This window comes from Chelon labrosus (genome assembly GCF_963514085.1).
Source record: "Chelon labrosus genome assembly, chromosome: 12".
In the NCBI taxonomy this organism is placed as follows: domain Eukaryota; kingdom Metazoa; phylum Chordata; class Actinopteri; order Mugiliformes; family Mugilidae; genus Chelon; species Chelon labrosus.
In genome coordinates, this window is record NC_140345.1 from 12108164 (window position 1) to 12134821 (window position 26658).

Here is a 26658-nt window from a genome sequence, read left to right on the forward strand (position 1 = left end):
ATACTGAGCTGATTTTACCTCTCAGCAGATGCGGCTTTTATTCTTTTAAAACGTTTCACCGGAAGTGCCTCGCAGTCTTCCTCTACCTTGACCCTCGCTCTTCGGTCTTCTGCCGTGTTCAAGCGTTTACTCATCAGTTGAACAGAAGTGAAGCCCAAAGGCGGACAGCGGCTGCGCCCCGTCTCCCTCACAGATCATTTTACTCATTTTTCTCGCATCACCTCATCGACAACTGATGCTTCAATGAACGCGCGATTCCATTACCCGCCTTTGGATGAAGTTGGACTTTTCTTCTCGCTGAACAAACACAATGTGACCATGTAGAGCGAGTGGCTGTTTTATCCTTGTCGGGTTTCGGAGTCTACCTTTGCTGATCCACGGAAGAAGGGACTTAAGAATGGGCAAACTTCAGTCAAAACATGGTAAGAAATGTCTCAGATGGATGCAATTAATAATTTCTTCTTATCATTATCATGATAATAAAACTAACGACTGTTTGTTTCATTCACACCCCCGTGGCTCATGATCTAAAAGCGTGCAAGCGCAGAGAAAACCCCGAAGGTGAGGATAAATCACTATGAAGGTTCATGAATGGTGATGGTCTAATAATAAACCATAGGCCCGAGATGATCCCTGTATGTTCTTCATGTCCCAGGAGACAGTTTTGTTGTGAACGCCTTCCTGAGGAGAGGGATGGAGGAATGTGAGAGGTACAGCGCGACGGATCACAAGCTGAAGAGCATGCAGGTAATAAATACTAAGCAACAGAAGTCTTATCTCATTCTGACACTGGTTAGATGGAAAAATTAAATATTTTCTTTTATACCTAGTGGGATATGTGAAAACAAGTTTTAACTCAAAACTACAAAATGTTTCCAATAGTAACATTTTAAAAAAAGAGACAAATTAATCTGTGTTGCTGTAGAGGATTGTTTCATTATCTTCTGCTCATATCACTCCTATTATTCTACATTATGTCATGCATATTTGACTGGCAGTTTTGCATTAACAAAATTCGTTACTGGAAGAAAAAAAAAAAGTGTGCCAGGTGTCTGTTTTTGCGTTTCCTGATGGGATGAGTCTGTCAAGCACTTCAGAGTTGTCTGGATGAAGTTGTTACATTCCCCCTTTCTTGAAAGATGATCTGAGAACTTCTTAAGTGGAAGCAAACCGTATTCGCGGGCATGTGTGAAGACACGCTGATGTCTTTGCAGAGTTGTAGCTTGTTGTTCTTTCTGTCGTGTCTGGCTCCGGCACAACACTGCGGTGGTTATTCCCCTGCCAGTACCGTTGGATGGGTTATGACAGCCATGAGCCTTGTGTGTGAAGCGGCTTGGCAGAGCCGCTCACGCACACACATAAAGACGCAAGCTGGATGGAAAGGTAGCCGTTTCTCAGACTGAGGGATATAAAGTTTGCTCTTGTGGCTGCTGGCATCGTGACTCAGGGCTGTGTCTTTTTCCTGAATGCCTCCCATTCTAGTGCGGCTCCCAGTGGGCAGCCCGCTGTGGCATAACATTACATCACTTCAATTAGCATGTCGTTTTGAGGGGTGCGGGAGTCTTGAGCTCTCAGACAGACACTGCAAGAAGTTCACACAGAGGTACTGACAATCTGTGAGGTAGGCGATTGTAATAGTCGAAGAGTTATGGATTATATCAGGGCCATAAACCGCCCACTCATGGCAAATTAAAAGAGAACTTTACTCTGCTTCAGAGGAGTCTGAGTTCACACTCCCCTGAAGGAAAACCACCAAAGGCACAAGCTTGGCGCTTATTAGTCGCAGGGTTCCGCCCTCGCTTCTATCAAAGTCATGCCCTTGATTTATTTTGTGTCATTAGTTGGTTACATTAGAGGCTCGTCTGCGGACCAAAACTGGCTGACTATCAGAATTTAACTCACCAAGGCCTTTGCTTCTCATGCCTTCTTTTAAGTGATTGGGAAGAGCTGGACTGAACAAAGTGCAGTCACATGTGTTCTTGCATATACAGGATGGATCTTGGTTTGTCTTTGTGGTAAAGTCTTCTAAATAATATTTTACTGTGTCAGAGAATATTCTTTGTCACTAATATGATGCAGGCTTTATAATATACATGACGGTGGTTTGATGTCGTCTTCTTTCCGTTCCTAAGAGTATTTTTTGTGGTTTTTGACAAATTTGAGGCGCTCACTCAAGTCTTTCAGTATTTTCGTGCACTTCGTAGAAAAACCAATTAATTGTAAAACTGTTCAGCATAGGCAAATCAATAACTCACAGTGCAAATATTGGCTCGCTGCAACGGCTAAATAAACCAGTGTCAGGAATGAAATCGATACCACAATTATGTCTTGCATAAGAGTACTCCATTGTGTTGCAGGGCTGTGTGCAACTGCCTGCTGATATGCAGTGACAGCTCTGTTCATGCCGTTTGAAATGAGCCTATACCTCCTTTAATGTAAAGATAGATGATGTCCCCGGGGATCTTTTTTTATGCCGTATAGCTTCCCGTCAAAAAAAAAAAAAAAATAACATAGACTTTAGACACAGGTATCATTTACAGTGTAGCTGATATGAGACGGTAACGCAGTTTCCCTGTTTGATCTCACATTAATTGAATCATCGCCTGGATCATATTAACTTGTCACATTTCCAGATATAATTATTGGATTATGGCTTCCTGGATGCCTGCATGATTAAATAGGTCCAAGTCAAACAGAAAATAGCAGTAATGATTTAAAGGAACCTTTTTAGATTAATTTCAGGCACATTATCAGAGTGTTAGCATATGGTCTTCTGCAGACAGAAGCTTCACCGCTTGGTCTTGGTTGATGAGCTGCAGGGACAGTTAATATGATTTCATACTGGAGAAGATTGGCCAAACACACGGTTTAGCCCTGACCACCCCCCACCCCTGTCCTCATTGTCAAATGGGGGAGTAGGATTCCTGAGTTGTCTGGCTGTGACTTCAAAGCGCAGAACTGGGAGTTATAAAAGGGCTCTGATATCAGTGGAGGCTCCCAACCCTCACTCCTCTATCCCCCAGCCTTCTCCTGGGGGATGGGCTAAAGGATAGTGTGCTTCCAGAAAAAAAAAAAAAACATGCGTGTGCCCGACATAAGCCTGTGTAAACTCCTGAATCTCATCAGTCATTTTGATCCAAGAAATGCCGAATGCTTTGCTGTGCTTAAGCAAGAAGTAACAAAAGATGAAAGGGTTTTAAGTCCTGTTTAAATATTGATTTTACCGCAGACCGTGATCCAAGAATTCAGCTGTAATGTTTCTGCCACTCTGTAATTCTAAAGTCTCCTTAAAGTCTGGCATTAGAGGACAAAGAGAGCGTGAATCAGCAGGATGACTTCGCTCATCCTGGCTACAGTCATCAAGATTTTGACACTTCTTCTGCAGGTGTTCTAGACAAGTTCTACCTGTTCATGCACCTGGTGTAATTTTGAAACATTACAGGTGAGATCAAAGTTCCACCCCACCACAAAAAAAACATACCCTAGTCTGTAGTTATTGAATAAAATGACTCCTAACTCTGCACTTATTAGAGCTCTGTGAAGGTTCACTGTGTTTCACCTCTGGAAACACGGACACGTCAACAGTCGAGACCCTTAACACACCCAACTGCTGTGCTTTAGTCTGAAGCTTCAAACGCACACGCTTGAATGACCAAATATTGACAGGCTAATTCCGCCTTTCAGCACCGTCTTTTGTCTCGCAACTTCCTCACAGACTCGGCCTGTGAAGAGGGAGCGTGTCAACATTTTAAAACCCACAACAAAGAACTTTATTATTCCTCTCTGAAAGGTACATAATATCACACGTGAAGCTCAGATGTTATGATGTGCCAAAAGCTCCAAGACGCAAATTTATTTTGACTTACAGAAAGTTACATAGCACTCGCCGCTCAATAATAAATTGGATTTAAGAGCATAGTTCCCAAGCAGCTCACTAAACTAATTGTAAGCTAATGTTTTTTTAAAACATTCATTTGGAATCTGTGAATAAGATTTTCCTCTTATATAAAATCCCCATTTGGTGATCCTGCTCTAAATGGATGTTTTGTTTGGACAGTTTTGCCACTGGACATTTGGGTATATCTTCTAGTCGTCACTCTAATTTTGAGTTAGCAGTATTTGATTTGGATCTGAGGCTGGGATATCTGTGTAATTTTAGGACTATGGCCCTAAATGACGTTTTACTTTTTAACTTCTGCAAGTTTAAAACTGCTAGTTTTATTTTAAGTTTTGGGTTGTATGAGTGTACTAAACGCTGTCCTGCAGCTCATAAGTACCTAAAGATGCCTTTCAGGAAATATTTCTGTCAGCAACATCTTGTGACGTTTTACCTTTTGCTCATCTAAGGCGGTAAATAACAAAAATAACATCCTAGGCGAAGCACTACTGGGAAACAATACAGGGTGGAGAGGACACAAAAAGGTGGGCTCATATACAGTGTGTACTGCATTTGAAGGGACTTGAAGGCATTTGGAGAGTTTGTTTTTTTCCACCCTTTTCAAAAAAAGAAAAATTGGCTTCACAAGAAGGCGAGCTGTGAGCCTTCATCTCTGAATGAAAAGCATGTGGCTGGCATCCAGAACAGCGGGGTCTTTCAGCACGGCCCCAGCAGACATCTGTTCCTGGTTTGTACAGCAAAATCCTGGAGCAGGGAGAGGGGCTGTGGCGGGGAAGAGGAAAAGAGGAGGAGGAATAGGGGTTAAGGGTGTTTTTTTTTTTCTTAAGGGAGATATTTGAGTGTTTTAAAGGTAGTGGGGGAAGGGGAGTAATGGGGAGCCTCATCCTCCGTGTCCACTGCTTTGTTTAGGGAGACAGAAGCTGACTATTGATCTCATGTCACCATACCTTCTATATTAACCTGTAACTACTCTTAAACGTGTAAATCAAGCTGTGTCCTTGTTTTTTTTTTTTTTTTTTTGCTGGTTGCCATTTGGTTAGAACAAACATTCAGGTCTGTCAGCGTAAACGTCTTCACGTGGTGGGCTTTGACACCCGTCAGGAGTGACAGATACTTGTTTTCACCATGCTTACACATTCGAATGTGTGTATCCACCACATGGCTTCAGATCTGAGTCAGAAGTCGAGTCCCTCTCTCACTCTCAGTTTGTATATTTGTGAGTGAATGAGTAAGCGAGAGGCGTAGAGTGGTTCGTGTGGCCTGTGCCTAATGGAGAAAGACATTAGAACACTGCTAGCAGATTAAATGTTTATTTTCCTGAGGATATTTATACTGTCTGAAGTACTTTGAAGCAGTTTGCTGTCTTGCACCCTAAGTCCCTTGTGGCCAGTTCTCATAAAAAGCTCTCTTTAGCCAGTGAAGGGAATCAAAGAACCACCACACATTGGTTCACAAGCCTCCAGCACAAACCAGGGAAATATTACCCATTGGGGGACGTAAGGGCAAATCTGGGTCCCTGCTGACCCTCTAAGCCTTTTGATTTTTAGTTTCTTTAGAAGTGCATTTTACTACACAGATAAGCAGTTGTGACTTAGAGATCTTGTCAAATATGCTAAATATGCTAATCACATCCTTGCCAAGAGTTAATTCAGAAGATCAGTAGCACTCTTGAGTCTTCACAGTAAGTAGCCTATTTAGCATAGATAGCATAAAGACTGCGAACAGCTAGCCTGATTCTGTACATCGTTGACAAAATCAACTCAATGGCACACATCTAAGGCAAAGACACACCAGACTGACGTTAACGAATATGTGGGGATGAAGACCGACTGTGGCGTCGCCTCGTGTCACCTGTGTCCGGGTTAAAATTTGCAACTGAACACGCAGCCGGCTATAGCCAACAGCCAACTGCTCCGTATGTTCTGCACCTGCGTGAGAAGAAATAACTCATTCCTATCAGGAGGTGGCAGTAGTATTCATGATTCAAAAAGGGGAAGTGGTAGGACTGCATGCATCGGTCTGCCATAACATTATGATCACCTTTCTAATATTGTGTAGGTCTCCCTTGTGCCTCCAAAACAGTAGTGACTCATCAGAGAATAGACATGGGTCTTCTGAGGGTGTCCTGTGGTGTCTGGCAACAGGATGCTGTTAGCGGGGGCCTTTGGGTCCATCAGTTCGGGATCTAGTGAATCTGGAGGCCAGGTCAACACCTTGTGCTGTTTTTCATGTTTTTTGAGTTGTTCCTATGCCATTTTTATGTGTGTGTCTGTGTCAGGCTGCATCCTGCTGGGGATGGCTGCTGCCAGCATGGCGTGTCATTGCTATGGGGTGGGGGTGCCTGGTCTGGTCTAGGTGGGTGGTACATTTGTCACAAGATGGTCAATGTTATTTATTTCTCCTGTCAGTGGTTTTAATGTTGTGGCTGATTGGCGTATATGTGAATTGTCAGACATAGCTGAATCAGACTGATCTACAATATCGTGTTGTTGTGAAAATAACTATTTTTTGGAACGTTTCTTATTTGAAAGAAGAAAAAAGAGAACAGCCCTCTGTGTAAGCCTTCTTTATTATGTCGTTTGCTTGGTCTTGTTGCTTCAATGACGCTGCCTTTGCACCGGTTCGCCAAGATGAACAGCCAATCACAGTGATCCCTCTCAGTGAAGGGCTCTTCTGCAGATTCAATGATTCAATGATGCAACGGTGAGATGGGTTGATGGCCGAACATCAGCTTGTGAGACACAGCCCTTAGGCTACGTTTAGACTGACAGTAGCCCTGAGTTAAAAAAAAAAAAAAAAGGCAGATTGTAATTTGAGTTAATCCCATTTGGTGGCACAGCCGGGGAGCCAGTTGTCTGGCAAAACATGCAGGTTTGGTCTGGTTGAATAGCGGCATCTGACCAGTCTGCAAAAGATGAAATAGTCATCGCCAACGTAGTTAAATTTCATGTCAGAGCCTTTGAATCAATTACTATAACACTGGAGTTCCTGTATTGAATTTCATGTCTCACCAATATCTGAAGCAATGCACATCCACCAATGCAGCCCTCTGCATTGTTATAATAAAGACATATGACATTTGATCAGCCAGGCCAGCTACAGTTCATCCTACTGTTTCCAGTCTTGGTAATAAGCTAAACAAACCTTCTCCTGGAAGTAGTTTAATATTTACGTGTATGTACGCTGAAGCATTAACATTAGTATGTAAGTGTCATACTGAATGCCTTGAGTATAAAAATAGATCAGCTTTCATGTAGAAAATAAATTACCTGTTGACAGGCTCTTATTGTTTGATGACATTCTGCAAACTGCTCTCATGCCACAACAGCATCAACACACAGTGATACCCTTGGTTATATCTGACGGCGTACACGATAATTAAAATCTCTCTTGCAGCTCAAAGGGGAATAAAATATGTATTTAGACAAGGGAAATGACAGCCAGTTCCTTCATTATCGCCCGCGCTTGTCTGCAGACATATGGAATGAAGCTCTGTTGCCTTTAGAGATATCTCAGCCCCATCGTCACCGCTTTGAAGTCACTTACTTCTTGTCACTGCTTTTCATGATATTTATGAGATATCAGTGTGCGTACTTCAGAGAGACTAGTGGAGCTTTACAGGAACAGATAACAGCTTGTCATCAAGCGTGCAATCATATGTGAGTATCTCAACTTCCTGGCCAGAGCCCATCCCAGATTTTTATGACACTACATGACCTAGACGTGCGTGGTCACCGATGACAGCAGGGAGACCTCACTTCCTCTGCACGGCCAGCGTGCTGGTGGTTGTTTGGGGCGGCCCCTTCGAGGGTTAACGCCGGTCCGTGTCTTTACTCTCGCTCACTGCCAGGGGAAAGAAAATACCTGAAGCTGGAGTCCAGTGCTTAGCGCTGACATTTTTGGCAAAGGCTGCTGGATCCAAGTCTGTGTTTGATCTAGTGCTCTCCCAGCCAAGTAAAACACCGGGAGACTCAAAGGTTATTACATTTTAGTGTGTAAGGTATGTTTCCACATAAACCCCTGTTCTTTTCCAAGTGGACTTCATTTCGCAAGCCTTAGAGCAGCCAGGGGAATATTATATTTTTTCAGTTATGGTTTTTCGTGGTGTTATTATATGCTGTCATTATATCCATTGTTAATCGATTACATAGTTTTATTTACATATTCAGTGAGTGTAGTGCTCATGATAAGCTCAGGAAGCACGCGAATCGATGTATAATTTTTTTGTCTTAGGCCAAAAGGGAGTCTGAGGTTTTCTGTATTTGGACATTCCTCTTTTGGATATAAGTTATCCACTGAATTCAGCCAGTGGAAACTTGAGATTATCTCCATATAGGTCAGATGCACACCTACACGGAGTCTACTTCACAAACATAGGGGAAGCAGTGTACAGGATCAATACGCTGATAGCTATAAATCTTAGGAATACCTCTGCTTTTGTTCATATGAGAGAAAAAAAAAAGAAATATGTAAGGGCAGAACATAGAAATTGTAGATTCACTTGTGCCTTTGGTACTTTTTATGTTGTGACGTAATGTACACCTCCTTTTGGGCCTTTTCACCTTCACTGTCTTTGTTGTTCCTGTATAAAAAAGGCTTCAGGGTCACCCGTGAATGCTTCAAAACTTCATCCCTGCTCCACATTCATGAACCTGACGCCCTGCTAGGAGGCTGGAAAGTGGAACACCACACAAACCACAAACCCTGGCTTCCTGTATGCTAAGAAAAAGCCTGGCGGAAGGCTTGCATTGTTACACATTGTTGTGATGCTTTGTCGTTTGAAGAAAAGTCTCACTTTCTTTTCAAAGTATTTTTTGTACATGTAGATCAAGCATTGTACTCACAGTGTGAGTATTGCCATGAGGGTTTATGTATTCATGTTTGTTTTGATATTCAAGGTAACCTTGAACAAGATGGAATTAAAGAAAACCCGTGTACGCTCATGAACAGATTTTCCACAATATCCATTTTCCCGTCTTCCATTTTCATATACAGACTAGCATAGCATGGGATTTATCAAACACAGCCTAACCCAGACCCCCGAGGAGTCTTCCTCTCTACTCGGAGCTGAGCCTTCCCCTCTTTGGGACCCCAAGCCTGCACATGTGTAGGTATCGCTATTACTCAGCTCATAAAACGCCACAGCCCCATCTGAAAATGGTTAGCTGTTGAAACACACTAGCAGCTTCAAAGCTTGGATCGAGGCTCCGCAGACAGCACAGGCCTGGCCCTCCTTCTGCACAGCACATTCCTCTCCGGTGGGGAATGGCTGAAAACTTGCTTTTGTTACACAAACCTGTTCCCGTCATCAAAACCCTCTATGGGTCTCCATTAAAAGGAAGTGGTTATTTTTGTCACGGGTGGTACTTTTTCAAAGGGGGATTTGATTTGCGTGAGATGATTACAAAATGATTCGACTTATGTGTTCAGATGAAGCTCACAATTTGCCTTGGTTAAATACCGAAACACCCTTTGTGCTCTTGCTTTATGTGACAGAAAAGGAGGGAGAGGATGAAACACGGCTGAAAGAGGCCTCTGTTCTCATTTCCTCTGAAGGCAGCCTACTTTTCTTCCCCCACCCATTTCTTTCCTGAGCCCGTCCACTTCAAAAGCTGACCTGGCCCTGTGTGCCATGTAACATGTTTACCTAAAGGCTCCTTTCAAATAAACAGCAGCTCTCCTTGAGATGCCTGCCCCCCTCACTGAAAGCCCTTCAGAGACACCATCTGCTCATAGGAGGTACATCACAAAGAAAACTCACTCAGCTGAATCTTTGATTTCATTTCATTATATTACTGCTCAGTGACTTTTAGAACTTGTAGTCTTACAGAAAATCTTACAGCATACCAGAATGTGTTAACAGAAGAAGAAAATGCTGAATAAATTACACCTATAGTACGTGGAAACCAAGACATATTTTCTAGAAGATAAATGAATACAGCAAAATTCCCATGTGTAGTCCCTCAGCCTGCTCTTTCCTTATAACCAGCGCCTACTTCTTTGTGTTGATATGGGCCTGACAGATCCTATCACTTCAAAAATGCCAGTGTGTCAGAATATCTGAACTTTTACCCCCACTGTCACATGCCCGTCTTTGAGAACTGCTATATCCTGGTAGCACCTGATTATCTCGTAGCTTTTCGAGGTGTTATTTCACTTTGGCACCTTCTGCCTTTTGAAGCATAAATCCTCTTTCAAGAACTTTTATCAGACATTGAGTGTCCCACTTAGTGCTTCAAGTGGACTGCCTGTAGACTTGCTCTGTGATAGAGAGCGAGACTCCATCAGGCTTGTAGCTTTATGCCGCGATAAGATAAGAATGTACACAGAAACGAATACTAAGCTAATGCTGCCCATGCTTAAATGCAGACTCTTTCATAGCCCCATAGACATGGTTTCCATAATTACGGCCGTGAAAGCAGCAGCTCTCTGTGCGCCCCGCTGCAAACGCTGAGCTGTAAATGGAGGTGGAGCCGAGCTGAGCTGCCCTCTGCACCATAGCCTTTTGATCTCTGCTTGTGCCATGGATGAATTACGTTTCAGAATTTCACACTGGGGAACAGTGTTTCAGATACATAGCTGGTCTGTCAGGTCACTAAAGTGCACACATGGCAGCCTCAGTCCAAAAGGAAGAAGTACAGATGTTACACTCTCACTGACTGTGGCCTCAAAACCTCTACTTGATGTTTTTCTGTAGCAGGAGGATTTAAAATTCTTGTCTTGTTGCTGTGATTTCAAAAGTAATTCCACATATCCTCTTTACTTTTTCTTTTAACTGATAATTTTCTTTGAGAATAATTCAACAGAAATCTGAATGGGCTGCATGATTTTGGTGCATCAGTAATTGGCCCGTGTGCTTATTCCTTTCTTCCACATTTCATCTGTTCCTCCTTAGCTTGCAACTTTGCCTCTTTTTTTTTTTTTCATGGGAAGTTGCATCTCATATGCCAGAGAACTACAGCCAGTGGCCTGCTGGCAATGGTCCATTTTACATATCCCAGCTTCCTTCACATCGCCTGAAGATCGTGGAGTCGCCTCTGCTTCCTGTGCCCAGCGGGAGTGTATTTTTAGGAATCCTCAGGAAAACACTCGGTGTTGACCCTGGGTTGACCCCCTGTCCAGTTCCAGGCCTGTGAGGAACTTCACAGCTTAGAATTAAGCCTGTTCTTGCAGTGTCAAGAATTCTCGTGGTCTTTGAGACTGGCAATCTCTGCTGGCTGGAGGAGACAGCGGTACTGGACAATCAGGGAGAGTTACACAGCAGCTAAGAGATAAAAGGGCTGCAGCTACTTTGAATAGACAGCAGCTGTTTTTCTCAATATGTCAAATTTAAGATATTTAGTGTCAAAATCTGTGCCATAGTCCGCAAAGCTAAGGCATTTTTATCCAAGACGGGATCGCCTCAAGCCTTAAATATTTCATAGTAAGGAGGAACAGTACCAATTATGCAAACAAGTGGCGTCTCCTGGGACCTGAGGTTTGGCAAGTGTCACAAAATATAGTTAGGCTACAGCAGATGATATATTAGTGGTTCTGACTGCCTGCTTGCCTTATGGGTTGCATCCTACTACGCTGAACTCTGTATTTATCTGTCTCTGACTGGCGAGCCTGAACCCCCCTGAGGTTTCTGTGAAGCCATAGTACAGTAACAACAGCCGCTGATCTCTGTTTGCCCAATATGCTCGCCAGATGAATGTGTTCAGAGTTCATGCTACATTACTGGCTGATTGGTCACGGCAGCATAAGCTCTTTTTTTGTGGCTACTCGTACGCATCTGTACTTCTCTGAGTAAGTCAGCCATAGGGAGCAGTAACTAGTGGACTGTAGAGCAGTGGTTTTGACCCTGAACCTGTTCTCATCCTGCTGGAAGACATGTTCAGGAAACCAGCAGGCAGCTCATCCACCTTCCCACAAACCTTTAACAGTAGGAGGGCCTCAAATTTAAGTGAGCAGCCCAAAAAATACATACATACGCACACACATGTTTGTAGGGCTATCTTTGTGAGGACATTAATTGACGCAATGCATTCCCTAGGCCCTTAGAGTAGTGCGGGACATAGGCACCGTAACTTACGCACAGAGCCTATGCCAGAGCGAGCTCTATAATACCTGTGTGCTCCTTAGTCGGGCTTGCCCGTAAAAACGCCACCCAAACGCTAGTCTGTGCTGTGTCTTTTTTGCCAGTTGGGTTAATTTTTCTTTCTACTTCCTGCTTCACTTCCAACAATGGCGACTGACACTTTCGCCGAAATTTTGCAGAAGATGAGTTGTACATATGTTTGTATTTCTGAGCCTTCTGTGTTAACCTTTCCTTGATGTGTTCCGTCTGTATTGATCCAAAACAATCAATTCGAAAATTGCAGAAATGGAGAAGCAGCTGGAAACAGAAACACGCTGCAAACAAGAAGACCAATTACAACTCTTGTGGTCTGCATCGCCGCGGCGCGTAGTTAGAGTACTGGAGAGGTGCACATCAGTTACGGAGTTCAGACAGTACAGTTCTGTCTGCACAGGGTCAGCGTATGCTCTGCACTGTCGCCATAGAACCGCCTATTACCTTAACCCTAACCTTCTCAACTTAGTGCCTAACCTTACTCCTAATCCTAACCTAATTTTAACCTTCACCCTAAAACCCTCAAACAACTATGTAAATGAGTGAGGACCTGCCAAAATGTCTTCACTTTGCACAAATGTCCTCACTCCGATGGTGTAAAACTAAATCTGGACCTCAGAAAGATTGCTGGACAAGAACACACACTGACAGCCTGTATTCACCAATCGTTGCAATTGAGGCTAAAATGTTTAGCAAGTGTACAAAGAAGGCTAACACACAACAAATAGGAGAACTGAATTATGTTCCCCAATTGTATTGATAAATAGTTGAAATGATTAGCTAAATGCTATGATAAAATGCTAAAGGTATTAGTTGACAGTTACAGTTAACTGCTGAAACAAGCCTAGTTAGCTAATCGTAAAGATCAACAGCTATCAAAGTATTTGTACTACAATGGTAAACAGTTGAAATGCTTAGCTAACAGAATGAAAATATACGTTATCTTGACATATTTGACCTAAGTAATGAGTAAACTGATGAAAGAGTTAAATAAATAAGTGGAGACACTATTTAAATAGCTAGCAAAAGTGAGCAATACGTAGTCAAAGTAGTGTCCTAGTGGTGTTGGATGAACCATTGATGTAAAACTGACATACTGGAGAAAATCGTTGGGACAACTATATGCAAAAACAGGAAATGGAAAATATCTTAAATAGTTTAACTATAAGGAGTTAAACAGTTAAAATGTTTAGCTTAAACAAAATTAAGTGTTGCAACAGCTAGCCAAATACACACATAGATAAACTGCTGAAATGCTTGAAATAATACACTGACTTTTTAAAATGTTAATTAATCAACTAAATCTGTCTAAATAGCTACCTAACTACACATATAAACTGTGATAAAACAGTTATCTAATTACACTGAAATTGTTAACTAAACTGTATTACAAAATGTTTATCTTTTTTCATCATAGTTCACCATCTCCCTGTGGGAACATACTGTATTTGGGACATGACAGTTGGTGATGAAGAGGTACTTGAGCTCGTCTGATAAGGTTGAGGGAGCACATCAGACAAAACAGGTTATGTGCCATGCTACATGTAAAGTCCGGGCAGTGTCGCCGCTCCTGCACACTGGTGTGCAGCTGTCCTTCCCCAACATGGTTTGTTTACATTTCTCAGTCACCCACAGGAGCACTGTGCGCCTGTAGCTCCAACAGCCTCCGACCGCAGCACCTCGCCCCTATGAGTTGCCAGGCCCGGCTTTCAAAGCTGTGACTCAAATCTCTCGCAGCTTAGCAAAATGAGCAGCGAAAACAGTGGTGTTGGTGGTTATCTCACAGGTGAGAGCAATTACAACTGACATCTCAATGCTAGACTGACAGCTGGAAACCTGACACTGACTACAGTACACAAAACGCACCTTCACAAGGGAGAGTGATTGTGTTGAAATAATTTTTGCCAGCAGCAGAAGCAGACAAGGCAGAGAGACGCTTACAAAGGCTTGTTGACTGTAACTAGGAGATGACCATTCAAAGAGCTGATTTATGCCAAACCCTTGGTTACGTTAGATCACCGCTGCTGGCCAGTTTCAAATACTGCTCAGTACTTACCTTTGGACCATAAGGGGATTGGCGTCCCAGCCGCCTCACCCACAACCTGGCATTCTGAGATCCTCTGTGTTGTTTAAAGGGCCTGTGGAATGTGGAACAAATCCCCTCAGCTTTATCGGCCTGGGCGCGCTCCCCATTGGCCAGGCTTAAGAGCCAGGGGCCTGCGCGGGAGCTTACAGAATTTCACATGGAGGCCAGAAACAGAGGAACATCCTGTTTGAGTCCCACACTGGCTTTGATATGCCGTCGACTTGTGCTCTCGCGTCTGTCTTGTTTGTCAGGGTGTGTGTGCGTGCCCGAAATATGTGGTGGTGTGTGTCTTCTGTCTAGTTTTTGTGTTTTCTTGACGTCTGGTGCCGCAGTGTAGTACGTTTTGGAGCACATTAATCAATTGTTTGATTAGGTTATTTTTAAACTTACTGGTAGCAGCTTCTCAAACTGTGCTATTCTGTCATCTTTATTGTTGGAACTACTGAGTTAATGACTGCTGGTTGGGCAAAAATCAACATAAAAATTCTGTTCAAGAAAAAGTTAAGCGATTAATGGGTAATAAACCGTCTTGTTAACTACCGCCCTGGTGTATTTGAGTTTACTAGGTGGTTGAAGGTAGTTTTAGTTCTTTATGCTGTACCCATCTACTGTTCCTTGCAATAGGGCGTTTAGATTATTATACATCTTGCTCTGAGGTTTGATGTTTGTATTCAAGGCGCTGACAGAAAATCTTTATAAAATCACACTGTCGTAATTGTTCTTTAGTTTTTAAGATGACTCCACAAGTCGATATACTGTTCTAACCACGAATGTCTGGAAACACAACCTGGCTCACGTTCCTTCGCGTTTAGAGGAATGCTTCTTCGAGCTGGTAAACAGCCCACACTTGATGCATGGACTTGACCGCTTTGAAACCTAAACCTCTAAAGACTTGAATTAAAGCAGAACATTCAGCTCTTTCACCCATTAAAATCCCAGAAGATGCCATTACTTCCGACCGTTAAAAGAACCCATTTTACTAAACTTTTGTACGAGTGGATCATTAAATGTTTCAGTGCATATAACACATGGCAGTGGTCATATAAAAGTCTATGCAGAGACTATTGCGTTACAACGCCATGCAGTAGTGGTGTAATGCAATACCAAAGCTCTGTTACCAATGAATTAAAGCAACATGGTCTCTCTAGTGCAGTCATAATGTGTGTGGCACTAGATTTTATGACTCAATCTTTTTGTGTTTTGGAAATGTTGAACCATGACCTCCACTTTGTTTTTTTCTCCTTTAAGTAATTTCATGCACGGTGTTATGATGTATATAATTTAATACATTTGCCTATCGTGGATTAGTTTGATGCAGTCACTGGTATGAAACACATGGTCTCCAAGTCCTTACAGTAGCTGCTATGTGACAGCTGAGAGGAGGGCACTGCATTACATCAGACGCCCATCAAAGCCTGCTTTAATGAAGGCACAGTGATTACAGCACTGGTGACAGATGCAGGATGGTCAGCCAGTGATGCCAATCTTTGTTTATGCCAGCAGGTCATAATCAAAGTGAGAGAAAGATCAGCAATAGGGTGGGGAGGGTAGAAGAGGGGCTTGTAGAGTTTAGGAGATCTCTCCTGATTGAAGGGGAGCGGGTGACTTTCAGAGGTTTACATGCTGCGCTTACATAGACAGGCAAGCATGCTCATCTCTCACCACAGCTGTTGTTATACTAGGACCGAAGAGGCTTCGCCCCAGTGATTCATGTCCTGCCAAGGGAGAGGTTTTTCCTCCTGTTTGACCTCAGAGAGAGTCCTGCTACCCTGAAAAGGCCATCCATATCTGGGCCATCTCAGCCACATGGGGCCAGTCCAGATGACAGGATGGCATTCTGCTCTGATCTCGTTTCCAATCATAGACAGACATGCCAGGGCACTTTGATACGTTGATCAAATACTTACATTGATAGACAAAGGCAAGTTTTAGTTGTTTTGTAATTGATACTGTAAAGAAGATGGCTGTTCTTGACTTATTTATGATGAAGTGCATGGTTATAAACTGAATCATTAAATCGTGTGTTTATATTGTTGTCGTCATGAACAATATTAGACTAACTAACTTGAATTGAGCAATAAAGTATACGCAGTGCTGCTTCTTTTAATATTGCTCCTCCACTAATCTTAGTCTGATAAACCAAAATGAGAAATGGTTCTCTGTTCAACCATCAAGAGAGCAACATATTGTTCTTTTACTCTCTTGCCAGACAAGAGACAGAAGTTGTGCAACTGACCTCCACTCTTTAGCTCCCCATATTTTAGATACAGCCCCTTCCCCCCCTCTCTTTCACCCCTCATCTCCCTCTCTTTTGCTCTGCCTCCCCTCAGTGTAACCGCTCACATCTGGTTTTGAGTCAAGGCCAGGTTGGTTTCTTCTGGAATGGAGGGCTTTTATTTCTCAATGGCCCCTCTCCCTCTCCAGTTTCATTCTCCGGTATGCGTAAGAGCATGCAGTTTGTTTACGAACCGGTGTTCCTTTTCCTTATATTGATACTTCTGAGTCCTCGTTTTCGCTATTGGGGAACCCCACAATCATCTCCAATTAATGGTCAGCGAGAGCAGGAATGCTGGTTGGCTGGTGGTCTTCAAGGCTTTCCTGTGGCGCCCTCTTAAGTGTCGGTTCCAGGTGACTTTGTGTTTCTAGAAACTGTGTACGTCCTGGAGAACTCCCACTGTTCGCCGCGCTCTCTGCATCGAATTAAGGAAATGACTGAGATTGTTGGCCTGGTTTGGATAAGGAACTGCATGGAACAAAAGGCAGGCACCTCATCAAACATTTAAGCGGTCAAATAGCAACACCTACTGCACTTTACTGTAAATTACTTTTATGCTAATCACGTCTTAATAAGAACATAAAATTCCTAAAATTGCACGAGGAAGCAGACGTGATCTAATTTTTGCATTTTTCCAGCATATGTTTGCACTTGGACATGCATCTAGGGATCTGAACAGGTCGCCATATTTTTCACACCTCGAGGCCAAAGGAGCTGTTAACAATCTTTGCGTAAGCCTCCCCCTGTATTTGAAGATGCGCTTTCCCAAATCAGTTGTGCATCATACGGTTTGAAGAATGGACTAAAAGAAGCGTGTGCTCTTGTATTTAGGAGGTGTGCTAGAGGGAGTGATGAGAGAACAAAGATGTGCAGTGTTTTCCAGTGGGAGGATGGGTGGTAGGCAGGCAGAGAGAGAGAGAGAGAGAGAGAGAGAGAGAGAGAGACTGTTGGGGGATGTCTGATGTCACCTGGTAGGGAGCTATGAAAGCTTCCCCTGGTTACCCTATCCCACATAAAAGTCTGGCAGTAGGCTGAGGCTTTAGGGAAGCTTGGCAGAACTGCTGCATTAAACAGGAACAAACATCACACACTCTCTGTCTCTTATGTCAAGGCGTCTGGGAGACAGAACCTGTTTGCATGGAACACTGTCAGTGCATATTTCCAGTGCATTTTTTTAGGACAGTGGAGATGTAATACCTTATCATTTTCCTGTCAGTTTTGTGGAAGAGTCTACCGCACACATGCGGTTCTTCACACATCTTTCCCCGTACCTAATATGACACAATGCAGAAGACGTGCATGTGAGGGATTTCAGGTGTACGCCACTGTTGAAAAAAAAGAAAAAGAAGGAACACTTTGCTCCAAAATGCTAACAGATTTACGCAGCCTACAGAGCAACGTGTGATCTGATAGTGAAAGAATGAGAGCTGCTAGATGCCAGAAAGCAGTTAATTACACATGTGGTGGGCAGATTTGAGCCCGACACCGTGGGCGATATGGATGGAGATGCCATGTGTTTAGACGCTAAACTGCAGACTGCGGTCAGACCCAGCCTGCTCTCTCATTAGCTTCCTCGATGGATGTAATGAGCACGGAGGTGGGGAGGGGGGGGAGCCATGTGTTCAACACAAGCCCTGTTGGTCCCCTCACTGTGCGCCCAGCAAGACGTCTCCTGATATCTGAATTTTAATTAGACTCAAGATTCACTTTTGGCTGTTGGTTGATTGATTCGTTTCATTACAGTTAATGCTGAATCGCGTCTTTCATTTAGAGGTGTTCACACCTTGCGCTGCGCCCGCGTGGGAGCGAGGACGAGAAGAATCAATGGTTGTCTTTGATGTTCCTCTAAGCTGCAGAACAGTGTCTGTGTGTGAACTCCCTCTTCCTACATACTGCCCTTCATTAAGGGACTGCAGTACAAAGACGGGAGATAAAAGCATCCAGTGCAGAAAGGAAACAACAACTTGGCTACAGAAACCACAAAAGATGGAAACTGTGTGTTTTTTTTTGTGTGTGTATGTCTGGATGCACACGCGCTCTTTCCATTTCTAGCGTGTGTATTTGATGATTAAAGACTGCTGCTTGTTTGGGGCCCTGGGAGCGGTACCAGTTGTCTCCACCTCTCCCAGAAGTCTTCCAGAGCCTCTAAAAACCCACCTCCGTGTCTCCCACTGAGCTCCAGAGACTGGAGTTAGAAGCAGATAGGCCATATCTCACAAAGCGCATCCTCCTCTGCCTCTACTCTTATCTGCCTCTCTCTTCTCCCAACTTTGTTCCTCTTATCTTTCCTTCCCTCCTTTTCCCCTTTGCGCCCCCTTTCCTCCTCCTCTTTCTTCCTCCTGGCCCTCTCCTTTGTGCCTCCCCTCCTCACCCCTAGGCTCGACTCCCATTCTTTAGCTGTTTTCTCTCAATGTCTCCGGTGGCCAATTTGCAAGGGCTGTCCAAGCCTTGACCCTGAAACTCAATGGGCCCCCCCCCCCCCCCCACTCACCCTTCAACGGTGAAGGTCAGGACCAGATTACAGGCTGGAGGTATCATCCTCTGAAGTGAGGAATAATCACTGGCTTTGAGATTGTTAAATAGAACCACAGGCCCTGGTGCTGTGATTACTCTGAGAAACAGGGGAAGGGGAAAAGGTGGGGGGGGCTCGTTCACCTAAACGCATGCAGATGTTCGGGCTCCCGCTTGAGCCCCAGCTCTGCTCAAGGTACATGGAGTTCTTTTGTTTTCTAGCATCTATCTGTTTTTTATTTGCCTCGTTTCAGTGGGCCTCCTTGAATCAATCTGTTGAGATTTTATTTCAAAGTGTGTGTTGAGCAGCTTAGAGGACTGAGAATGACGTAAATAAGATGAATCATTTGTTGTTTAAATACTTGCGGTTTAGGGCCTGTGCTGCACTTAATTTTCATTGTTTCCACAATCCAGTTGTAATTAAAGAAAGGCTGTGTGTGTGTGTGTGTGTGTGCGCGTGTGTGTGTGCACACGGAGGCCCTGTTGCCTTCGCCTCTGTGTGCCTCTGCGTTAGCACATGTGTGGGATGGTTATGAATACATTGTGGTTCTGTTTTATGAAGGGTATAGATTATTCGCACATGACAGCGGAGCTTTTTCCTTTCTACCCCTTTGTCTCGGTTTTGTTTTATGGCCATGGAATTGTGTATTTAATCAGTCCCATCCTATCTGCATGGAAATTTCCATCTGGCAATTATTCCCCATTCAAAATAAATGTTGCCGAGGTCCCATAGCAAGATTTGTTTCACATAAACCAAACCTGTCAGAGTTGTAAGTAAGCGATACAACAAAACTTTTTCCTAAACTTCCATCAAACACTTCTTCTGGGGTCTCATGTCCAGCAGGATGAGAATAAACAGGTTGGCTGAGAGAGAGAGCTGAGATGATGAAGTGCATCACTGTTTTTTTGTGTGTGTGTGTGTATGTGTGTGTGTGTTTTTTTTTTCTTTTATGGATGTGAGGGATGCGTTTGAAGGGCTTGGAGGAATCTTGAAAAGCTTGGCTGTGGCCACGCTTGCTCTGTCCCAGACAGTGAAACACAATAAGCGTGCAGATGTTCAAAGTGCTTGGCCACGCCGGAGCCTCCAGTCCTCTCCCGCTCATCGGAGTAGGAAATGCTTTAGCTGGAACTGTTTGTTTTCTCTGTGTCTGTGGTCTGAACTGTAGATTCACTTACATCTCTGACTCCCACCCGCCTCTCTCTCTCTCTCTCTCTCTCTTTTCTTTCCCCATCCCAGGAGTTTCCAAATGGTGAGCTCAAGGAAGGACAATTCACAGATCAACACTGTCCCCTAGAGGGTAGGTGGAGATATAATTTTGGTTCAGTATTTTACGGTGCAAAAAACAGTGCAACAGGCGATCATGAAAACAAGATGAAGGTTTGTCCTGACTGATTCACAAATACTGCGAGGCGAGAGTGTGAATCCTGTGCAGAAAATGCAATGCAGTGAAATGTTGTCAGGCTGTAGACGGACGACAAAGAGGGACAAAACAAAATAGCCACAGTGCTTGTGGATCACACGCTCGTTTAAACGCTAAGCAATTACAGTTTGAACAATTAAAAGTCATGTTTTGTGTTGTGTGCAGCCTTCTTTGCATTAAATGGGCTGTCATGTTTCACAAATCAGCGTTTTGTGTCTCGCTTAAATGTGTCCTCTTGTTTTGACAGTGATTCTTCCTCCGGAGAAGGCCGAGGGCTGTGAAAGCTACCTGCAGTACATGCACTCGGAGGACGGAGAGAAGGAGGCGCAGAGAGACGCCAACAAAGCTTCAGGGAAGAAACGCATCAGCCTGGATGTACGTAGAAATATGACCGGATTCAGTTATGTTGCGAGTGCTTCCTGTACACTGCAGGACAGGGGTTTGTCATATGAGCCGCGTGCAACAGGGGAGTAGCAGAGGGGCACAGCTTATAGAAATAAGGTGCAGGCTTAAATTTCAGTTTAGACCTTGTTTTGTGAGAAATTTACATATTTATCCAGTACTACAATTTACTTTGGCATACCTGGCTTAAGACTATAAGTTTTAACGGGAGCATGAGGAGTCTGAGTTAGCTCTGTGATTGTTTGAAGAGTTGGTTATGGTGTTTTCAAACTAACCAAATGCAACTGAAGACAACACCTTAAAGTGTCAGAGGGCGTGTGCCGCTTCATGTGAAAGGACTTCTTTTTGGGTGAGAAAAGGTTGCTGCCAAGCCACGTGCCAAGACAAACTGTTTTGTGTTTCAGTGAGTGAAGGTTTATTTAAACATGCAGTGGGTATGAAAGTAAATGGATGGTGGCGGGTAACCTCTATGCAAGCTGCCCCTGCATGCCTTCACCCTGTGCACAAAACATCTGTCTGTATCTTGACACCGCTCCAGACCATGTCCTGATTCAATTTAGGGACCAATAAGCAGAATAAATAGATTGTAATGTTTAGACTTAGCGTGCTTTTAAGAGCTGCTTAGATGTGCCCTTTGGTGATCACTGCTGGTTATGTGAGCTCAGGACATGTTATGGAGCCATAAAGGGCTCGCTTTCTCCCTGGGGTCTCCACTCTCGCTTTTGTATAGTGTCAGCTCTCCACCGTGCCTGCAGCAGCTGTATATATTCCAGATGTTTATTCTTCCAATTATGGCCGTGTTACTAGATACATGTGAATCTTAAGTTACTGCCAAAGAAAATGTAACTCAGAATGGTGGTTACAGTCATTTTTCATGGAAGAAGGAAGAAAGTCAAAGTGGAAGCACTCACCGACCTGACCCCCTTTACACACGACGTAAAGACAATAGACTGGATTTTCTCTGTAGATTTTCTACACTCCCTTTACATTTGTGTGGTTAAATGCACTCTTGAATGTACTTTCAGATTATATCGATTAATTTGAACGTGGACCTCTGTTGCTGATGTCTTTTGAAAATCATAAATGAATCACATAGATCAGCTGTACTCTGCTGCCCCCTGCTGTCATAAATTCTGCTGCATTTCATTTCATCATCATACCATCACTGTGCTCATGATTAGCAAAAACATGCAAATAGAAAGGAAAAAGAATAATTGTTTATGTGTATTAAATAGGCCTAAATATACATTTTGTATCCTCAGGACCTGGAGTGTGACGTTTCTGTAGAGGACGACAACCGTCAGGAGTGGATCTTCACTCTTTACGACTTCGACAACAGTGGGAAAGTTACTAAAGAGGTATGCATGTTAGCCTTTCCTTTCCTTATTGTGCTCTGTCTGTACCCATAGATGTCACATGTCTTCTTAATATTCATAGTTTGTCTATGTTATTTTGTCAAAGGTGGGTCTATGAACTGTATTTTATTTGCCGCCGCAGGACATGTCGAGTTTGATGCACACCATCTACGACGTGGTGGACGCCTCTGTGAATCACTCCTGCCACAACAAAAGCAAGACTCTGCGTGTCAAGCTGACCGTCACGCCGGAGCCCCGGTGCCACAGAAGAGAAACAGGAGCAGGTAAATCAAACAAAAACGGCTGAGACATTATTTATTATCACAGTATGCTGTTTCTTAGCTGCATCTTTGGTGTTAAGCAACCAGTCGTTTCTGTGACGGTTTTGCTTACACAGAAGTGTCGTCGGTACGGTGGTGTTTTTATATTTATGTTTTCAGGTGTTTAAATTTGTTCCTATCCTTACAGAGCCTAGTTAGGAATGTTGCTGAACACTTTTACCTTGCCTGAACTCTTAGTCTTTGCCTCCTCAGAGCGCTGTCACCAGGAAGAAGGTCGCTCGGCTGACAAGCGGCTATCCTCCTACATCAGGTCAGTACCTGCCATGGACTCTACGCTTAAAAGCCTTCCTCTATGCAGTTGAGGAAACAATTGAATTTAGAATTTAAGACCAAATGTCTGGTCATAAATAAATGCAAAATGCTGCGTTGCAGGAGTGTTTAATTAAATTACTGACTGTACTCTTGATTGCAAATGTGCACACTTTTCTCACAATTCTCATTTTACTACTTCTAGCAGCAAAGGGCACAGCAATGAGCCCCCAGCCACTGAGGGTCAACATTACTGTGTGGATGAGAACACAGAGAGGAGGAATCACTACCTGGACCTGGCTGGTATAGAGAACTACACCTCCAGATTTGAAGGTAAATGTATTTGTGTTCTCTTTCACAAACTGCTTATATTTGCAAACTTGCTATATCCACTAGATCCAACTAGTTTTTTATTATATTATTACAGCAAGCTGCAAACTGTGATATGCAAACAGGAGCCATTTTATGTATGTTAATTTGTAATCATAAAAACTGTGTCTGTCCTTCTCCTCAGGAACCACACCCCCTCAGGAGGCTCACGGTCGGAGCTCACAAAGCCAGAGCCGCTCACGCTCCCACGAACCAGAACCCCAAGTTGTTCACCAGCGCCGCTCGCAGGTCATCAGCGACAGCTACAACCCCACAGAGTCTCGAAGCAAGGGTACACACTTTGTCAAGTCCCCTAAAGGAACCTACAGGGGGGGCGGAGGGAATAACGGGGGCGGCGGAGGTGGCAAATCCACTAAATGTCACGGCTACCACCCTCCTCTTCAAACAGTGCTGCATAGTGGCAGCGCTGCAGGCCATGGAGGCCAGGATGTGTACCACTTGCCACACCAAGCCCAATCTTCCAGCCACCACCAGCATCCTTTGCAGTACAGTCACAGTAAACGCCTGAGGGCCAAAACCCGAGAGGCCCTGTCCCCATCCAAAAACCCCCAGTCCCACCCCCAGTCCCACCCCCAGTCCCACCCCCAGCAGCAACCCCCGGTGCCCTCTGTACTGCCAAGCCTGGAGAGAGAGCAAGCGTCTGGACCTCCCGGGAGCCCAGGGTTTGTGGTTCCTATGGTCCAGCGCCACGAGCACCACCATCACCACGAACACCACCACCACCACCATTACCATCATTACCATCAGACATGACCACCTTCAGTGTGCAGTGACTGAAACTGTACAGGACCAAAAAACCACCAACCACACCAGTCTGAAGGACTTAACGTCATCCCACAGGAGTGTCTCGCTCTCTGTGCAGGATCTTTTCTCTTTCCTCCTGCAAGCTATACTGTCATATCCTGAGATTAGATGTACTGAGGAAACGTGATCCCAGACGATATTGGACCAGAAGGATGCTCTTGTGTAATAACAAAAGTTGTGTGGCACAGGTTCAGTGTGTTTGTAGATTTTCCGCAGGGATGGCTGCACTCGTTACACACATTTCACTGAGGGTACACATACAAGAGAGAATCAGATCAGATGACTTTTGATGATGAAACACCCTTTCTCTTCTGAAGCTGTTGACTAAAGTCCCTGGAAGCTATATGTCAGAATGTGGTTCTGTGCGAGACCTTTCCAAAACATGGATCTCAGGTGTAAAGGTGCTGCTGCTCTCAAGCTTTTCACGGAGGCTTCTTTCTCTTTGAGGCCTCCTGTGAAGTGAGGGGTTTCCTATTTTGGGGGAAAAAAGTATGAAATCACCACTGCCAGTTTTAATGCAAAAATATCTTGCTATATGTATAAAAAAAAAACAAATCTATATATGTTAACACATTTTATTGTATAATTATTATACTCTATATGCATATGTCATCATGGATATAATTATGCATATATGTATTTTGTCTTTTATATATTTTAATAAACGTTATATAGTTCATTTATATCATTGCAAGGATGGTTTATTTTTTCCTCATGACGAACTTGATGATGACCATGTGTCCGTTACTATTGCGTGGAATGAAAGAAAACAACGATGACACCATTTGTTCAGACTTAAACATTAAATGATAATTATTCTGTTGGTATATTCAGCGATACAGACTACAGATTCTAAGAAGCTAATGGTGCAGCTTGGGTTTAACTAAATGGGAATGAGGGAAAGTCAAAACCACTGACTGATAAGTAATTTAATCAAGCAGTCAATAGTAATTAGCCTGGTATTATGTGATAGTATTGTGTAAATCATTACAAAATCACTCTTTATATAACCACCACACGTGTGAGTCAGCCCACAAAATTCTCTAAATTATCACCTGTGACACAGTAAATAAAGTGTTAGATCATCTGCAGCTGCTGTAGTAACGCTGCAACTTGGTTTGTAGAGTAATTTAATTAAACAGAGGTGTACTAACCAGCATGCACCAGACAATGACATTTGGCACACTTCCAGCCCACACAGCACTTGCCAGTGCTGCAAGATTTGGCCCGAATGCGCCTCCCGTGTGGGTTGTCATTTCAGTGGATATTGTGCTTTAATGGCACATATTTTCTTCTATACAAACTGTAACAAAGCAATTATTCTACTATGATTCTGGTCGCTTAAAGCTGCTCCCTAATGCGTTTTTGTGTTTTTGATATATCTCAGTCGGCCTCTAGGTGGCAATGTTTAGTCAAAGATGTAATAGTGGCATGGACCAGCTGATTTATTGGACCTTTAAATAAGAAGGTAACTCTTACTGTTATGTTGGACAGCACACAAACACATTCCAGCTTCCGGACTACTTTTTTGTAAAAAAAAAAAAAAGCAAAAAAAAAGCTGTGCAATGTGCTGAGCTTGGTTGTGAGACTCACTAAGGCCACTGACTGTGTTCTGCCTCTGAAAGCTAACAGGGTGGTTACAGCTTTCAGTGTAAAAGAACCCAGACATAAATAAAGATGCAGTGTCTGAGCTGCAAGTAAACAAACTTTTTTCCCCTCCAGAAAAAACACAGGAACCTGCTGTCGTTTCAAACTGAAAGGCCGACTGGCTTTTTGATGCAATCACAAGATCAATCCACAAACAATCTTCAGTTAGCAGCTATTCTTAAGCTTTGGAGCATAACAAGTGCATCTTTTGCATCAGGTGAAAGGGTAATCTCTTAAGATTGGTTTGATAGTTTCTAATGTCAGAAATAAGTTTGAACTTAAACAAATGTTCATAGCAGTAAGGCTTGTAAACACACCATAAAAATTGTGGGGAAGTAAAAACCTTCATGTTTTCCATATTATTTATTTCATATATCCAAAACAGCCAGACCAAAGGAGGCCAAAATGTGTCACTCTTGCTGAATGTGTTTTTTTTTTTTTTTCACGTGACCGTGTAGCTGCAACACATGTGGACCTGTCATTTCACTAAGAGTGAGTACATTACTGCAGGAAAGTCCTCACGTTACACGACTGTTTTAACCGAGTTATTTAATGCTTCAAGAGTAAAAACTGTCGGGATAATAGTTTCTTTGTGGCGCTTGTTAATTGCCAGCCTCGGCTCAGAGAAAGCTGCCTTCCCTGCTCCGTCCGTCAGGGATTTAGAGAAGGACTGAATCCGAGCCCCGACTGAGACAAACAATGGCAGCTATGAAAGGCGAGGGGAGGGTCGGCCTAATGCAAATATCCACTTTGTACGCCTTGGAGAACCTGCACTGACAATTACCAACTTCCACTCAAAGCGAGTATGCGTACTTTTACGCAGTCCGCAAAAGGGGCCAGATTTTAGTGTATTGACGCTTTGTACGCGCAAACTCGGTGAAGTTTTTTTTTTAATTATCATTATTTAACACGATTCAGAACAAATGGGAAACTTTGCTGGTGTCACCCGGCGGAGAGGAGGCAGTTTCTGGAGATAGAGCGCGTCAGGGAAATGTACCAAGTGCACCTGCTGAAGGACAGAACACGGAGGTAGGGAAGCCACCGACAAGCGCAACACGTATCAAAAATGACTCCTTAAACTCTTTCCACCTTTGTCATTCCGTCGTTTAACATTAAAAGTTTTGCTTTTTTGGTTTTGGAGAAACGTTTTGGGGAAAACTGCACAT

General features: G+C 43.5%; 1 protein-coding gene across 2 annotated transcripts; it reads left to right on the forward strand.

Moving 5' to 3' along the window:
- Positions 1 to 150: 150 nt before the first annotated feature.
- nkd2b (NKD inhibitor of WNT signaling pathway 2b) lies at positions 151 to 24524 on the forward strand. 2 transcript variants are annotated; one of them, XM_084556189.1, is made up of 10 exons: positions 151 to 422; positions 535 to 561; positions 656 to 747; positions 20121 to 20181; positions 20552 to 20679; positions 21969 to 22064; positions 22204 to 22345; positions 22595 to 22652; positions 22857 to 22984; positions 23166 to 24524. In XM_084556189.1, the coding sequence occupies exons 1-10, from the start codon at positions 398 to 400 to the stop codon at positions 23792 to 23794; spliced, it is 1386 nt and encodes a 461-aa protein (XP_084412315.1). In that variant the 5' UTR covers positions 151 to 397; the 3' UTR covers positions 23795 to 24524. The 2 variants fall into 2 exon arrangements, with proteins under 2 accessions (XP_084412315.1, XP_084412316.1); XM_084556190.1 differs by having other exon boundaries at positions 22860 to 22984.
- Positions 24525 to 26658: the final 2134 nt, after the last annotated feature.

Coding starts and splice junctions, on each gene's coding strand:
- nkd2b (XM_084556189.1), top strand. CDS start 398: ATGGGCAAACTTCAGTCAAAACATG. Junction 22,653..22,856: donor CGGCTATCCTCCTACATCAG/GTCAGTACCTGC, acceptor TACTACTTCTAG/CAGCAAAGGGCACAGCAATG. Junction 22,985..23,165: donor CTACACCTCCAGATTTGAAG/GTAAATGTATTT, acceptor CCTTCTCCTCAG/GAACCACACCCCCTCAGGAG.